The sequence below is a fragment of the Astatotilapia calliptera genome, chromosome 16 (genome assembly GCF_964374335.1).
Source record: "Astatotilapia calliptera chromosome 16, fAstCal68.1, whole genome shotgun sequence".
Classification (NCBI taxonomy): domain Eukaryota; kingdom Metazoa; phylum Chordata; class Actinopteri; order Cichliformes; family Cichlidae; genus Astatotilapia; species Astatotilapia calliptera.
Genome location: NC_137437.1, coordinates 16,900,028 through 16,918,518, shown reverse-complemented (window position 1 = coordinate 16,918,518; position 18,491 = coordinate 16,900,028). Strand labels below are relative to the sequence as shown.

General features: G+C 40.2%; 1 protein-coding gene across 4 annotated transcripts in view; it reads left to right on the top strand.

Annotated features, from left to right (window-relative positions):
- The window catches only part of myo16 (myosin XVI), a 106,036-nt gene that overhangs the window by 8,618 nt on the left and 78,927 nt on the right, over positions 1 to 18,491 (top strand). For 3 of the 4 annotated variants that reach the window (XR_003269904.2, XM_026143915.2, XM_026143914.2), the window contains exons 1-3: positions 1,402 to 2,569; positions 8,894 to 9,163; positions 17,865 to 17,935. Coding sequence is in view for 3 of the 4 variants with exons in the window: in XM_026143915.2 (XP_025999700.2) it covers positions 2,542 to 2,569; positions 8,894 to 9,163; positions 17,865 to 17,935 (369 nt within the window). In the remaining variant the exon portion in view is untranslated. Of the gene's footprint in view, positions 1 to 1,401; positions 2,570 to 8,893; positions 9,164 to 17,864; positions 17,936 to 18,491 lie in introns of those variants that run through there. The other variant, XM_026143916.2, reaches the window with a different exon arrangement.

The following is an 18,491-nucleotide window of genomic DNA, read 5'->3' as shown; positions in this document are numbered from 1 at the left end:
GGATCCGTCACCACTGAACTCAGTTGAAGAGATCACACTTAAGAACAAATGTACTCACTCTCTAGGATGTCAAGCACAAAATTCATGGTGGTAACACAGTTGCAGCATTGATTGACAGCTGAGGGTGATGATGGCAGAGTGACCGCTGTGTCAAAGTGAATGAAATTTATGATCTGTGCATCAAACGCTGCCTTAGTGAAAACCTGTCAGTGCTGCACAGAAGAAGAAGAGAGCCTCAGTCTCTACCAGAAACAGCATGTGCTACACTGTGAGTGACTTTGAAACAATAAAGACATAGATAGTGCCAAGAAAACAGATTGTGGATAGTTACACAAGTGACTGCAGCCGTGCTTTCCTTTGACAGAGATTTAGATGGCTGTTATATACAATGGAGTCCTTACATCTGTTGTTTTTATCTCTTTTCTTCACTCTATCTCGCTGCTTACTTGTGGCTGCAGAGAGATAGAAATTATCATTACGTGTCAACAATTTATTGTCCTGTCTCTGTTGCCACAGACTTCCCTTCTAGGGTGATGTCTCACTTTGAAACTCTGTTTTACAGTACCTCATGTTCCAGTTTTCCAGCAAGCCACCGCTTTCTGATATGGCATCTTAAGTCTCTATTACTGCAGGCGCAGATAACATGCGCCATTAATGCTTAAAGACATTTAGATGGGAACGCATGACATTCCCCTGTCAGAATGTACTGTTGTGCGATCTCCATTTCAAAAGTGATAATGGGATAGTCATTGTGTTATCCCAAAAACACTTTACTACTTGACTTGCAAGTGCAGTAAAGATGTGAATTTGTCTGTTGTCTCTGTGTTTGTGTGCAAACACATGTAGCAGTACGATTGAATTACTCTGCATAGTGCAGTCTTTGCACACACTTGAACACAGGCACCTGATTTTACTCCGGTAGTTGTTGTAGTAGTTGCTCAAGCTGTACTTTGCATACGATGCAGCGAGCAGTTGCTTTGACCTGATTTCCTATGACAGGAATTACTCGAGTATCCAGTCTGACACACATACACACAAATCTAACTCCCAGTGTGTCTTTTCTTTTCCCCCAGTCTCTTTCAAGTTTGCTCTGTTACTCCTCACTGTTCGCCACCAACGCGGAGTGAACCTCACCTGCTTCTCACGTGCTTTAATCCCATCTCTGCTCGCTCATATTTGACAGCGATTGTGCCTCAAAATCTCACACGGGAAAATCAGCATGCTATTCAGGCTGTAGATGTGTAAGCGCCACGCCACAGATTTCTAAAACGTGCGTCGCAATCCAGATTGATTCACACACTGCACACCCTGTTAACCTCTACTACTATCATCCATTTTTTTTTAAGTGTGTTTCAGCTTCTCTCTGTTCTTGTTCTCGCTGTGTCTCTTCTTCCTCCTTCTTTCTCACATTCCCATCCTGCACAAATCCCTTTTTAACACAAAGCTTAGTAAATGCAAATCAGCCTTAAAGGACAAAATCATAGAGATCGCCCTACAGACACACATAGTTCATATTGCACCATGCCCTGTGGTTTGTTGCTGCATGATAAGTGCATTATAGTGGCGTCTAAACGTACTGCGCTCAAGCTCCAACGTTCTATAAACTATCTTTATCGGTAGTAAATTTGAGGCTAGTTTAAGACCGCTGATGAACACTTAACCTGTCACCACACCAAAAGCCGCACTGCAGCAGCTTCGCCTCTCTTTCTCTCTATGTCTTTAGCTGTCCTATCAAATTTAACACTCCCCTCTCTTTTTGCCTCTTGCTTATTTTTCTTTCTCTTGCTCCCCCTGCTGTGTCTGCAATTCTTCAGTTTAATCAAACAGCCCTCCTCACAATCTGTCTGTCTCGCTCTCTCTGCGTTATATCTATAATATAGCTCAATGGATCCTTTCTTGCCGCCTTTTTTTTTTTTTTTTTGGGCTGAGAAGGTAGAGGATAGTCCAAAGAAGCGTGCATCTGTATGAGTCACTGCATATGTGTGTGTGTGAAGAAAACCAGGAGGGGGGTGTGTAAGGAGGCGAAGAGCATTGCGTCATTGGGGGTGTGTTGAACAGGAGGTGGGCTGAGCCGGCTGCCAGTCAGTGACGCCAGTGGAGCACGTGTGTTGGCTATGGCTGGGAAGACGTTGTGCAGTGGTTATCCGGCTGTAGGCGAGAAGAGCTAGAACCAGCCGCAGCTCCGTGTTGCCGAAGGGGTGACCGAGAGAGTGCATGTCTGTGTGTGTGTGTGTGTGTGTGTGAGAGTGTGTGTGAGAAAGCGAGAGATGAACTGTATGCATGTAGATGCTGCATGAGCTGCAACCGGAGCTGCTACTGGTGGTGGTGAATAATGCAGACAGGGGAACAGAGTTTGGATAGCATGCAGTGAGCCAGATTAATAATGTATCGTGCCGGTTATGAGCTCTGCTTTAGTTAGTTTTTCTGGAACCTGTAGCTGCCTACCATCTGCCTGCTTTCCTCACTCACTGACTCCCCCGCATACCTTTCTGCCTGCCTGCCTTCCTACCTGACTGTTGGACTGTCTGACTTGCTCAGAAAATGTCTCACTACCATTTCATCAAATGTTGTAAGTAGCCATTCAGCAGTTCTATATTTATGCATGCAAGTAGACTTGTCAGCCATGGGTGTGTGTCTGTTGCATTAGCACTTACTGTATGTTCAAGCTGCCATACTGTATGAGTTCACATGCTTAAGAATTCTGGTCATTTGCTGCAGACGCAGCAGCGGTGTGGTCTAAACTTCAAATGGGTATTTGTGCCCCCCCGTGTGTGTGTGTGTGTGTGTGTGTGTGTGTGTTCGTGCAGTAAGTGGGTGTGTGAGCTTGCTGCAGAGAGCTGCTGCAGATGAGTGAAGTTGACCAGTGAATGCGGCAGGTAGCAGCAAAACGAAGGAAAGGAAGATGAAGTAAAGCCACAAAGATGCAGCTCCCACGAGTGTCTGGCATATTCACATCACACTAACAGACTCACAGAGAGAAAGTGGTTTCAAGGAGAGAAAGACAGATGGAGAGAAAACTGATGGTGGTTTAGAGGAGCACGGGAGAGAGGGAGGGGATGGCATTATTGGGAAATGGATGGAAGGAGTGACATAAGGAATGTGGCCAAATTTTGAGTGATAGATGCAAATATTTGAGAGGCAACAGCAATGAAGACCGGAAAAAGGGAGAATATAGGAGGAAAGATAATTGAGTGCTATGATAGAGGTGATGCAGGCTGTCAAAGTCTCTCCTTCACTCTAAGAACCCACCTCACCTCTTAATCATCCACATCCCCTCTCCTACATATCCTGCATATTTATGGTGTCTGCAGCTTATAGACACCATAAATGTGAGTTTGTGTGCATTTAACTGTATATGTGTATGTGTGGTATTTTGCAATTTACAACCTCCTGCAATGGTGTTTGTGTTATTAGCCAAAGCCTGCTGGAGCCTGCATGGGATGCTCTACATTTAATCAATAACTGATAGCTTGGAGATGGGATGGCAGAAGAAGAAAGCTCGCGCTTTCTTTCCCTGTCTCTCTCTCTCTCTCTCTCTGCATATCCACTTAATCCATATCCCAGATTCATTCAGACCCATTTCCGATTAGTCCTTTCCTGGTCTGATGTATTTGTCCACAACCATTCATCACATAGTAGCAAGAGTCAGTGTATCTTGTTATTTTGACCACTTAGTGCAGAAGTTATGTCCTAATATTTGAAAATAAATTGCAGGTTATTAAAAGGTGATGTGATGTGCATGAAATTTTATGTGGAAAGTGAGGTGCACCTTACTAGAAGCTGAACAAAAATGTTCAGTTTCTAGTGATATACTCTCCTCGTATTTAGCCTATTTTTATACCCATCTATCTTACATGCTTTGTACACCTACAGTTCATGTGTGGGCTGTCTGCCCTAATATGTCATCTTATTTGTTGTCTGTCATGGACTGGGAGTTTATGGATTTGTGTGACTGTAACCTTGAATGTATGCTTAATAGATGATGTATTGGGGTGACAAAGAGTGTGGACAAAGAGGATACAACCAAGGAACAAGCAGTAGGAACAGTGAGGACAGAGACTGAGGCAAGAAACAGTCAGCTGATCAGAAAACGATAATCTATATTATTGGGGGGGGGTATTAAAAAGTTCAAGTTATTGAACAAAATATCAGTATGATCTAGATGTGACTGTTGCTGCATTTGTTTTTATTTTACGTAAAAATGATTAATTGTTGTAATCAAGGAAATAACATGCCACTTCTTCTCCTGGGTTTGGACTGAAAAGTATTCTGAGGTGTGCGCATGTGTATGTGCAGGTGTGATGCACTACACGTGTCTGGTCTTGATGGTCTGTTTCATCTTTTTCTTCTTCTTTTTGATCTTCAACTCTGCAGTGAATGAAATAGATACGATGACACAATACACACCAGTCAAATTAAAGGAAAAAACCCTTAATCCTTGAACGCCTACAGCAAGGTCATCCTCTGATATGTCGTAGGAGGTATTTTGATGACACTGTTAAGATTCACGTGTATCTTTCCTGGGTAGAGTCACTATAAATTAATGCAAGATTGCTCAAATTGATCCCTTTTAACCTATCATGAAGCATTCCTTTCCTGATGGTAGTGGTCTCTCTCAAAATTATAATGCCCCCCCTTCCGTAGATCATGAAGGATCACTGATTGGAGAAATAAGTATAAAGTTAATATGAATCACATACTGTCTTCACAGCCAATACCTCTCAGCCAAATTGAAGATCTATGTGAGACTTTAGATGAACGACCATCATGTGAGGGGATATCCTTTGGCAGAGTGATGTTTAATTCCCCACGGAAGAGATATAGAGACTCACTGAATTAATGTCATGTTGCAATTAAGCTCCTCTGTAGGCATGTGGTAACCCAACACCTTATTAAAACAATTTATGATGGTTTTTCCTTTAATTTGTCACGTGTGCATATAAGAACAGGAGAAAAATAAGGCAACAACTGTGGGACTGAGAATGCAAGACTGTGGAGACACATTGTCGTATATTATTAGAAAAAGCAGTAGGTTGAGTGTGTTTCTGTGTTTCAACCGTTAGCCAAGTTCCCAAAATAAAATACAGTTGAAGCACCTGGCATGAGCAGTATAATAATGACCCCCACCCACCACTCCCGTCTGGAACTTGAATACAAAAGAACGCTTTTTTTACATGTCTGTCCAGAGCAGATGGCACTGATGTATTGTGAAGGAAGTGTGTGTGTGTGTGTGTGTGTGGGGGGGGGGGGGGGGGGGGGGGGGGGGGCAGGTGTTCAAATGAATGTGTAGATGTATATCAAACAAAAACAAACAAAAAAAGCACACAGAAGCATCTTTTTGTCTGCTAGGACGTCTTTGTTTCTGCCTGATAAAAATCCGAACACACCCCAGCCCCTTCAAATGACAGCTTCTGGTATACTCTAAAAAGTAACAGCAATGTACTTACGCCTCGACAGTTAAGGACTTCTTTTATTGTTAGGTTGCTTTTCACTGTTGAAAGAAAAGCCCCAGTTTACAGTCTCAGAAAGTTGGCTCTAGTGCCAAGATTCTCAGGTGGTAGTGCAAGTGCTGGACTGGGGAACAAATGTGCATAGCTCTTATGCATATTACACTTATATGAGATAACTTGCAACACTCTCTAATGTGTAAAAACAATGGAAAACTAACATCACAGATACAAAGTAAGAAACAGACAGAAAACACCCTGGGACAGAAATAAACAATAATGTGTGTCTGATACTGTTATTTCCTCTGACGGTAAAGTGTGACCAGTCACAGTCTGGAGCTCTGGAAAAATAAGATATTTAAGACCTGATAAAGTTGTGACAAAGAAACAGAAGGTGTTGGAAAGCATGCAGTGCTTTAAAAGTGCCCTGCTAACAGTATTTTTCACCTGCTGAAAACACTGATGTGTGCTCAGTCACCCTAAAAGAGAAGCAGACAGATGACGGAGAAAAAGAGTGCTACATCAGTGAACAGACAAAAATACTCAAAGTAAGAGAGAACTAAATCAAAAGTGGGCAAAGAAGAAAAAAAAACAAGCACAATAAAAGAAGAGCAGTTTGAGAAATGTAAGGAGTGGGATATAACATGCCCAAAGAGACATAAGTTAGTGAGTCATTGTCTGTGCAAAGACTATCTTGTCTTCATGTTTTGCTTGTCCTCTGGGCTGACTATGACCTGAATTTGTCATATTATCAGTGCTGTCATGACAGTTCGTCTTCTGTTTGCACTTTAACTTACTTTGTAACAAATTATTATTCCTAAAAGTGTTAGCATCTTTTGATTTTTTATATTTCTACATGAGCTCTTTTGGTCTTCCAAGGCTTGGCCCTCCTGCTGTAGAGTCCCACTACTTTACATCACCCAAGCAGACCAGAATAAGTTTCGCAGCTGCCTTGTGATGAGATCTGTTTGGCTACGTTCCACTGAGAGGCAGATAGATTATGCACAGTCAGAAGAATTGATACACTCTGTTAGGACAGAAAAAAAACAACACATAAAATATTGTGGTGTCTCACACAACCCACCCCAGGGCTAAACAATGAGCAAATATCCTTCACAGCTGGGATGCTAAACGACTGCCTGCACACAACTGGGCAAAATGCTGACACAAACAAAAAAGGATGCAGCTTGGTTTAAAAAAATGTTTTTAACAGCGTAAATCAAGATGCCATCATTCCCAAATTATTAAAACTGTTAACTAACTGAAAATTACCTGAGAAAATCATGTAGTCATTAAATGCCCGCAAAGGTCAGGGCAGGAAGATTGGAAAGGTCGTGTAATGAAAACAAATAAAAGAAATTAGACTAATTAGTAAAATGATTGGCTATAAAAAGAAAGCGCATCCCAGAGAGGCTGATAGTTTCAGAAGTAACGACTGGGAGGCTTTTACCACTTTGTGAAAGAGTGAGTGGGAAAATTGTTCAGCAATTTCAGAATACTTTTTTAAATTTAAAATCAGCAAAGAATTTATTCTTTTATGTGCAAAGTTTAGAGCTGTACTAAACAAAATAATCACACTTGCTCTGCACTAATTGTTTGGTGTATGGAGTGCAGCATATTTTCTAGAATTATTGTCCTCAGTGAATTATAAATAAGCATAAAAAGCAGCTCTTGATTTGTTTCTTACATTTTATTTTTGCTTTTGTGCCTTAAGGCAAAGCTTCACAGATCTTTTTTATGTTTTTCTCTTCTTTGTTAAGCACATTAAGTTTACATAATAAAATGTGCTTTATAAATAAAATTGCTATAAAAAGCTGATATTTAGAGAACACATTACCGCTTCAACACACCTGAGGACATGGATGCTTCTTATCTGAGACATGTTTAATAAATGAATAAATAAGATCTCAGTGTGCTAACTACTTTTTTTTTTTTTTTTTTTTAAATGTAAGGCATTCTGGATAATAACTTTCTTCAAATTTATTCTGAACAAGTAAAATTCATAAGAGAACATCTGTGATGTTTGGAAGTGAAATGTTTTGAATCTCCATTCACCCTCATTACTTTTTAAAGGGTGTGTTTGTGGTTTAACTTTCCTCTCGCTGGGGTGTTGATGATTTCTCCAAAATGATTGAGTAGCAAAGTAAGCTAAGACCAAAATACACATATTTAATGTAGGGCACAATTTTCTTTGGTTCACTATCTTGGTGAACAAAGCTGAAGAACTCAGCTGACACTGTTTTGTTGCTGTGAGTATTTACAGTTATTACATGAAGATATCCTCCACTATGACCCAATGCTATCGCGTTACATCTCTTTAAGCTCATTATGTTAGACTGAAAACAAGATCACAGGCCAGATCCGATCACTGAGCACCTGCCCATATTCATGTGTTATCCAAAAATAGAACTACATCAGCTGGTGATTCAGCATAAGAGCTGCTGAGGAAACAAGCAATAAAGCAATAACAAATTCTGCTATTCCCCCTGTGATATCACTTTCCCTTCCAATGAGGGAGACAGCTTGGTCTGTGTAGCAGCTGCTACTGATAGACACTGGAGTTTGTACAGCTGTGGCCGGATGAACGTGTCAAAAAAAGGAAAAAAAAAAAGATTACTAGAACAAATCAAGGTGAAAATATGACAGTTGAAAAATGACAGTTCTGCTGCACACTGATGATATGTTCATACTTTTCAGCGATGAACTGTGAAAAGGTTTATACTTGACATTTTGGCCGAAAACGCACCCACACAGAGTGCTTCTTTGACATGATATGATTGAGTCAGCGTACACTCTTTGCTAAAGCTGAACAAATGTAAACATTGCATACGTTTGACCTAGCAGTCTATATCGAGCTGGCCAAGTACAAAGCTGTGAAGCCGTGTGGGTGATAAATCCTCGACTGCTTTTGATAAAGTGTTGTCTCCTTATCTGAGTAACACCGGCTATTTTCTGACCAAGGCTCGTTTGCATATCATCCAAAAAAATCAACAAGTCGAGCCTGAGACCACAGACCTAATAATAAATCTGGGTATCCACGCAAATCTCTGCTTGTCAGGAACAAGACTTAAAGTAAATGACATGTACGGCTGCATCTTTAGGTAAATTTGTTTCTGTTTTTAATCAGAGAGCATTTTCTTATTTACTGTGTAAACTATCATGGCAGACTTACCAATGTGGGGCCCATGTGGGCACTTTTGTGTGGGGTGTCTGGGGCCCTCCACAGTGGGCCCACACCAGCACCAATAGGACATGTTTAGCGGGATAGTGTTTTCACTCATTCACCAGGTTGTCCTCCTCACTGAAGCATGGACAGCTTGCATTCAAAACTTGAATAAAAACAAATCTTATGTAAAAAAAAAGACAAATGACACAACATAATTTTTTTGAGATAAAACATTACTAATGTTATTTTGCTGTTTCTGGCTTTCTCTCTTTGTCTCTAGGTTGCTTCCAGCTATGTAACGTCTTTCGCCAGAACATGGAGATAGACCAGTGTCTGCTGGAGTCTCTTCCCATTGGCCAGCGCCAAAGGCTGGTCAGGAGGATGCGCTGTGAACAAATAAGGGCGTACTATGAGAGAGAAAAGAGCCTTCAGCGCCAGCAAGGTGGAGTCAAGGTTCGAGCCCTGCCCACGCACCGCAAGAAGCACCACGTTCGCTTCAGGCCTGCCGATATTATACAGGATGCCATCATTCATCATAACGACAAAGAAGGTGTGTGTTCGGATTTTTCTGCGAGTGGGCGTGTCTGCTTCTGGTTAACACGAGGGTGACAAGAGGGTAGCAGAGATGGCAATACCTGATTTTGAGAGCAAAGTGTTGAAAACAATCCCACCTACATATGCTGTTCAGTGACACTGACAGAGAGCTAGATGACATAAGAATGTTCTTCAACAGATAAAGAAAGAACATGTGATACGGCTGTTTGATTGGCTGATAGTTAATAGTCCATTAAAGCATTTAAAAATGGTTAAAAACACTTTCTTGTGTTCTTCACAATGAACACACCCGAAACTCCGGCTGATTGGGACCCACGCCCAGTTTCCCACCTTGGCTCAGGCGATTAGAGGATCATCAGGGGGTCCTTTTGTCCCTCTGTGGGGGGTCACTCCCACTAGGTTTATATCTGGGACTCTCCACCATTTGACCTTAGAACTGAAGAAGCTTCTCGGATGAGAGGTGAAACGTCTTCAAGCAACTTAAAGAAGTCCAGACGCTTTTCTTTGCAAGCTCCTTTGACTACGATGACCTGGATGACTGAGAACCTTCACAGACTTTCTTGTGGCTTCAGAATGACTGTGATTTTACTGATGTCGGCGAAAAGCGCCGTTGTCTGCCCTCCTGTGTCGGTTTCTATGTCTGAGAATGTTTCTTTGTTCCTGTCTGTGTGTGTGTTTATTTATCTGTTACCAGCCAGAGAAAAAGGAGTCTGCAAGCTTTCCTCAGACAATAAAAACACACTAACTTCTGATGCTGACATCATTCTGTCACAAAACAAGCCTCTTGAAATTTAAAGGGTATTCACATTTTACTCCAAAAGGCACATCTTTTTGTCCAACCTTACCATTTTTCTTTTTGTCTATGACAGTCACTTGCCAGTCACCGACACATCTGTCTGAGCATATCTCCGTCAGTCCTTCCGGCAGACTTTGCAGGTCACTGTGTTAATCTCTGCTCCCTGGCTGCCAGTAAGATTCAGCTGGGGTATGTGGGAGCAGCTGGTGTGCCACTGCTAAAGCCAACCTGAAAACAGGGTTCACTGGCTTGGCATGGATCGCATACTCCTCTGCCTAATCACCTAAGCCCCACCATGATGCTCAAGCGGTACCAGGCCGCCGTTTGTCTTGCTATGTGAGGGCTTTGTGACCATTTGGTGCTCAAAACAAGAACTGGCTCCAAATGAAACAAAATAGTAGATTCATGCAGAGGCGTCTGTAGATAAGGGAACACTTCATATCTTTATCTTTGAAGAAAAATACTGCCTTAAAGATTCATCAGCTGTTCTTTTTATGCTAGCTTGTCTGGTTCTTTTGGGTCAGTGCCTCTGCGTAAGGATCTGTCCAAACCACTTAGAGTTTACACTTGGAAGTTGGATCCATCAGCACTCAGTACTGTATATCCTGACAATGCCTCTTCTTTAGTATTCTTCAGTGGTGCTGGTGCTCGAAGTGATACGTTTTTCTCACTATCTCTGCTCGTGTTAGCCTTTTTTGTAAAGAGAGATAGGATTTGCTTCTGGCCAGGACTGTCCCAGAGTAATGTGGGAACATATTTGGCACTGGCAAACTTAAACTTAGGGTTAGAAATTAGCAATAGCTATGAACTCTGTGTGCCGCACATCAGTTTCATGCTCTATACTGGAACTATGGCTATGTGTATCATGCCTGGCTGATTTCCAAAAAGCTGTTGTTGGGGTTTAAACACAGTCACTATTTAAGCAGTAGATCATATACTGTATGACTTCCAAAAAGAGCCAATATTTTAATTATGTTATGCTTTCAGCATTACGATTAAGCTATCATTTCATGGATCCCTTCTAGAGTAAGCTCAAGTGATATACTTGTTAAAGATACACTTGTATCTTTAAAATGTCTGTTATCTTGAATACATTTAAATATCTCAACTTAATTTGTCAGCGCCGTCTGCTTCAGACGGTGATGATTATTGAAAAATAATTAAAGATGTTTAGGTGGCTCTTTAAGAAGCTGTGACTGAAAAAGACACAAAAAGAGAGATTAACAAATAAGACTCAGCCTTAACTAAAAAATAAAATTAAAAAAATCGAGGCACGAGGTGCTGAAACTTTGTCTGCTGACACGACAGCCAGATAATAAGAGATGCACACACAGTCTACACACACGCAGTCACAAAAGGATTTTGTTTTTCTTATCATTCGTCTTGTACAGGAAGTAAGATGAGGGAGAGAGAAGAGGGAAGGGCAAACACACTGAGAAAAGGGAACATTGGAAAATGGATGAAGCTAAATAACAGCAGCAAAGATGCTTTTGGATTACGAAGGATATCGCAGGGTTAAGGTTAGATATAGCACGGACACACAGCTCTAGCTGTAGATCTGAGAATACTGCACGTCATCTTCGTTCACGGGTTTATCTGTCATATGCAAACATCTGGCTCGCTTGTGTTTTGACATTTGGTGAAACTGCTTCTTTTTTTTTTAAACCAATCATCAGAATGTGAAGCTGTTGCTCTCGTAACCATGGAACCTACTATTAATATTTACCATGTCTTAACTCTCCAAAAATGCTATTTAATGACATTTTGTGCTGGTTTCTCCAACTTTGGTTATCAAATCTTGAGAGGTTTTTGGTACCTCTTTTTGATTGGTACAATTCCAAAACTCATCTTAAGACACCTGTGGACTGTATCCGCATCTTTCTTTGAAGCACTTTCTTTAAAAACCGAAATCTCATGAGCTCCAGTTTTGCACTGTGCACCCCATTCATATATCAGATCTTACACAGAAAATCACCAGTACTTTGTTGTGTTAGAACAATTTGCTGTTTTCTAATGATTATTGTTGTTTTGCATGCATGTGTATGTGTGAAGCCTGCAGCTCTGCTTTAGAACATCCATTCTTTAGACCAGTACTGTTTAATGGCTTGTCATTTAAGACATTCATAGCCTCATGATCCTTTAGTGTCTCTTGTATCCTGGCCTTTTTAGCTGCCGCAGACCTCGGGTCAAACCTACTTTTCTCCTGCTGGCAGTAAAGATTACCTGTATTATGCAACCGTATGCATTCACAGTCCCCTCAGTGGGGACTCCAACTCAAGTCAGAAATATTGTTATTTGGATCGGTCTCTGCACCAGTGGGCGAGCGTGTTTCCCCTGTGCCTGTGCTGCGTGTCTGTTCAGTGTGCACTATATGGAAGTGTAATTACTGTGTGAAGTGTGTCTGAATGGCCATCTTTCATTACTGATCAATGTGTATAGATCCATCCTGCAGGCACAGCACAGGGACTCATAGTGCAATCACTTCTCCACAGTGAGGAAGTCGGGAAAGTGGAGGTAATAAAAGCTTCCAGTCATGTGGAGTGTTTTGGAGCACTCCTTAGAAACATATCACACCTAAAGTACTAAACACCATGCGTTTATATCAGTGAAGCAAAAGCTTCAATACAAAGTTTAAGGAATCCACTTGACACTGCCCACGAAATACATTTTAACTCAAAGGAATTCTCTGTTATATCCATAATCATAACTATATCCATCTGTTATCATTAGATACTGTGTGGCGGATGTGCTGGACCACAGTTGAAGTCACTGTGATGTGTAGTGTAGTCTTATGGGAAGTTTCAGACACTTAGCTCTGTTCTGTTAGCCTTCCATCTATATATACTCTCCCCTAGGTGGTGAAACTTAACCAAAGGGGAAGAAAAATAAGTAAATATGTTAGGGATGGTAGGGAACATCACTTGATATCTCCCTCAGTGCACCACACTGGGATTAAAAGGGTGTCAGACATCTGTCATGTTTTTGACAGAACAAGGCCTAGGCCCACAGAGCTGATAGAAAAAGAAGCCCTTTTTTTGCCATCCTTCATAAATGTGCTTTAATGACAACTTTTGTCATATTGCAATGAAACTTTACACTGGAATTCATACTTCTCCGACCTTCTAATATTAAATGTATACTTCATTTGATGAGTCATGAGTGTCCAGACAGGTAAAATGAGCAAAGGATGTGAATGTTATGAAGTCATTTCTTACAGTTGTGCTCGGTTTGAAGATGGAATTTAATTTAGATGTTTTTTTTCTACGTTTGAGTATTTTAATTAAAATTACACAAAGGAAGAGAAGTACACATAATGACAGTTTCCCCTAAAATGGCCGGCTGTAAAACCGGATTAAAATGCATTCACATTCAATTTGCGGTCCCACTTTCCCTTTCCTGTCACAAATAAGCAATTTCAGTTTTTCTTTTTTTTCTTTTTGCAGGCATGATTTTACGAGGAGAATTCCAGTGCTTCATTGTAGAAAAAAGAAAGCGAGATAAAATATGCACCAGCACCATTTGTCTGAGAGTTGTCTTTTAGAGTAATGTGTTTCTTTCACTGGAGGACGCAACTTAAACAAAGTTGCAAGTCAACATTTATGGAGGGGTTTTGTCTATTAAATACTTCAAATACTGTGAGCGTGCATTGCCCCCCTTTGGTGGCATTTATTACATGGTTACAGAAGCTGAATTCCATTACATGGCCTTTTCTGGGGATAAGTAGGCAGTGGTTCCCTGTTCCCTCTTACAAGACTCATTATCTATTTGAAAACTCTACACTTGTGTTTTTCCATCATGAATGAAACAAAGGAGGAATGAAAAACTCATTTCAAAAACATGGGGCAGTGAGGTGAGACGGCCCCCCGTTTGTGATCATGACTCTGTGATAAGGACCCAAGAGACAGACGCATTTATAAGAGTAAGGGATTTGAACGTAATCTCATATAGGGCTGCCAAGGAATGATAGTTTACATGAGAAGAATGTGTCTGGTTGCCATACGAAGAAAATTGGCAATGCTGATGTAAGTGGCACATTATGGAGCGCACATTACAGAGATTTGATCAGATTCATAGAATGTCAGGGTACAGCAAGAGAAAGAAGAGCCACAGAATTGAAAAGAGAGCCATGAGAAAAGTACATCCAACCTTGCACTGTATCTGCACAACAGTCAGCGTGGGGCATTGTATCTATTTCAAGCAGTTCCAGTTCAACAATATGTAAATCTAATTTTCCTGAGTGGAGAACTGCTTTTTTAACAGTGAACTGCACATACTTTGCAATATACTGTGTAGGCAAAAGGTCCTGAAGGTGCTGAACACAAGCATGAGTTAATATCTAAATGAAAGCATGGATTTTCAGGAGAGTTACTGATTAACTTCATGTACAGTTTTATGTATTGGATGTAGCTGTATTTATAATATCTTACTGTAGGGATGTAACTGTGAAGTATTTTTTCCATGGAAGAAGAAGAAGGCCAATAAGATGTCACAGGTTTGGCTTTTAAGAATCTGAGTAGTTATCAAGGTCATAATGCTCTATTCATGTCCACCTGTCAATCTGTAGCTAATTTAGATTTCTCTCTCATCTTTCTCTTCTCTCTCCGTCGTGCTTACTCTTTTTCTATCAGGTCCTATGTGGTTGCCATGGAAACTGCACATACGTCTTGAACAGCTGTTTTGTGGTTGTCCAGAAAAGATAGTTGACTTTAGTTTTTGCGCACTCTTCATTTCACTGCCTGATTGAAGGGTGGCACACTTACATACACCGACTCACATATAAAAATTAATAAATATATAAAGACAGTTAATGTTGTGGCTGTGCTGTGAGATAAATATATAGCTGCCACAACTCCAGGGTTCCTTTTGCATTTTAGTTACGTGATAATGTGGCATCACCTCATAATGTAAAACAGCTCGTCGTTAGTAGCTTTAAGACAAACAGTGTCATGCATCCCTTTTGCTATTGACTTGACAAATGGCTTTCTCCTTTTGTAGTTGAAATCCCATTACCTTATTGGGATTATAGAGTTATCAAGAACTAATTTAGTCTGTCAAGCCATGATTTAAACTATGGATTCACACTGTTTCATCTTTCTTCAATAAACTTTGCTTGTGTTAATCGTTACTTCTGTGTATGCAGGACTTTGACAGATCCTTTGTAAAGATGATTCCATAGGAACAAACAGGGGATAAAATTCAATACATTCAGGTTTTTTTGGAAGCTCATGGTATTAAATTTGACTTTCCCCTGCCTACTGTTTCTGCACTTAGTTATTGTAAAGACTTAGTGACACAAAGAGGGAATGTTGCACTAAAAAGACTCAAACTTTGGGTGACACCTACCTGAGCTGTCTAAATCAGGCTTCTGAAGTTCTGTATAAACTTTATCTGAACTTTGGATTATACCATGTTTATGCTGAGAACAAAGTCTTGGGATTTTGTTTGCTATTGTCTTCCATTATTTGACGTACGTTAGACAGGGATAATTGGATGCCCCTAGTTTGACTTGACAGGAATATTGCCTACAGGAAGCAAAACTTGTTTCAGTGTTCATAGATAGATAGATAGATACTTTATTGATCCTACAAGGGAAATTGTTGTGTTACAGCAGCATTATAAAGTATAAAGTATAAAAATAGTACAGTCTGCAATAAACATCAGTTAAGTTAAAGTGCCAAAGGCACCTGGTAAGAGCCTTATGCTATGGAGATAAATACAGCAATGATCAAAAGCAAAAAAAATGTACAAATGAAGTTAGTTAAAAAAAAACAGCGAAAGTAAGACTGACATTGTAAGAAAGCAGTGCAAATTACAATAATAAATAATAACTGTTATCTTAATCTAAGCTACATAAAGGTATAATACAAAATATGTTTGGGATCATAAGACACACAAAGCATTTTTAAATGAAAGCCTTCAATATTAGTGATATTTAGCATAGCTGGCAGCTTTACTACTAATGCACACAACAGATGGACACGCGTGCAACAGTACTATTGATTCCCGATGGCCATATTGTCAGACAAACATTTTTTCCCCATTTGCTACTTGATGACATTATGAACCACTTGACCCTTGACCTGTCTGCAGCTGTGGGCCATAAAATCCAGGCAGGTTGAATGAAAGCTCCTTACTAACTAACTCCATCAGTTGGGTCATTTTAAAACCCGAGTTTATCCTAACCAGGAAAATATACCAACCTTCAATATACCAACTTTTACCATTTGTGAATCACAAGATGCTTTACATTCTTAAAAACTGCCCTTCTGAGTTCACTGATGAGTTGTGATATATTGTTTAATAGACAAGAAAGCAGGAACATTATCAATTCCCCCGTAACTAATTCAGCTTTAGATGTACTTTAATTGATGTTTTACAGTCTTGTGTCTCCACAGCATATGGAGACTTGAGGAGATAATTATGCTGATTGGATCCAGCACTGGTCTGTTTATTACTCATCCACCACTTAAATGCTATTAAGCACTGCAGCCATGAGAAGAATGGAAAAACATTCTTTGTATAATGTCTGGCTTGCTTGATATGTGTGCATGTGCCTCTACAATGATAGGCCAACCAAGTGATTAGTGAATATCCTCTTCTTCCATCTCACCCTTTCCCCTTTCTTATACCAACACATGAACCCTCTGCACACCAACCCCCTGCATGTCCTCCTGCGTTACATCCATCAACCTTTCCTGCAGTCGTCTTTTCCTCCTTTCTGACGACTCCATGGGCAAAATGCTTTTCTCAATATATCCACTATCCCTGCTCTGTATGTGTCCCAAATGATCTCAGCCTTTAACTTTGTCTTCAAACTGCTCAGCCTAAGTTGTCACTCTCATATACTCATTTCTAATCTTGTTTTCAGGTCTGCCATGTCCAAACCATACATCATATTACGTTAGATTGATAAATGTTTAAATTATTGAGATTTTTTTTTACTTTGCTTAATATCTGAAGATAATTCTGAATTTTTATTGCCAACCAGCTCATTGTTAATTGTTCCCTGATTTCTGATGTGGTGTTTTAGTTCGTTAACATATACTGTAGTTGTGGATGGTGTGTAAATGCACGATGCACACTTCAAACAGTTATCTGTGTTTATAAAATACACATATTTATTGCAGGTGAATCCATTTGCAATGCTAGTAAATTTTAAGACAGTAATGTTTAACAGATCCTTTCCTTTAGATTTTAGCAAAAACTTTAAAGTGTAATATTTTGCCATGGCTCTGTGTGGATGTTCATGTATGTGCTAATGCAACAGACTGTATGCGTTTGTGTATGTGGCATATGTGGTGGGATTGTGTGACAGTGTTGGTATAAGGTCTTCCTCGGTTCAGTCAGCAGCCGTCTAGTGCTGTCAGTGTCACTGAATTCACATGTGTCCAAACTACAGCGCTCCACCTGCCTTTCTTTTTGACTATCAGTCTCTATTCATCTGTCGCACACCCCAGTGTCCTGTCGCTCTCGCTCTGTCACTGTGTGCTGCTACGTTCACATTTATTTCTTTAAAAACACATCAAATTTATAGCAAAATCTTAGGACCCTGCTTATCTGTGTTAACCATGTCTGCTTATCTGTTTATGTCTGACTGTGTCAGCTTGTTTGTAATGGTTTATGTTTCCTTTAGTCGATCTGTGTCAGTGTGTTATTGGGTTGCGTGGCTCGCTGTTGCCCCAGCAGCAGGTCAGAAAACAGGGGTTACCAAACATGCACGCACAACTTAACACTGATCCGCACTGACGTAACAAGGACAGTCAGAGGACACTCACTCGACACACATCGGTTTTGATAGTGATGCCTGTGTTTGCGTATGTGTCTACTGTGCTTGCCTTAAGCACGCTGCCTGTCCTCGCAAACAGCAGGTGCTAACATATGGATGTTTGGTGTGTTGCAGTGTTGCGCCTCCTGAAAGAAGGTGTTGACCCCAACACTCCCATTTCCTCTGGGGGATCCTTGCTACACTTGGTAAGATATGTCCCTAACAGGAAGTGGCATTTTTTACACTCACATTCATCTTCCCTGGAATTCCTGCATTTCTAATGCACAGATTTAAAAAATCAGGACATTGTTATGTGTCCTCACAGAATGATATTGTCACTCATATAAATGTAACATGTTTATACTTATAACCGTTGTCCATGCCTTTATTTTTGCAAAAATGTATTACATTCCTCCGTGACAGTGGCAAAATTTTATTTACTACTGCTGGACATTTTTCCATATTTACAACTTATTAGTGTATGTGCACTGAACCACTCCTGTGGTTCCAATAAATCTAACAATACAGGGAGTGCAGAATTATTAGGCAAGTTGTATTTTTGAGGAATAATGTTATTATTGAACAACAACCATGTTCTCAATGAACCCAAAAACTCATTAATATCAAAGCTGAATGTTTTTGGAAGTAGTTTTTAGTTTGTTTTTAGTTTTAGCTATTTTAGGGGGATATCTGTGTGTGCAGGTGACTATTACTGTGCATAATTATTAGGCAACTTAACAAAAAACAAATATATACCCATTT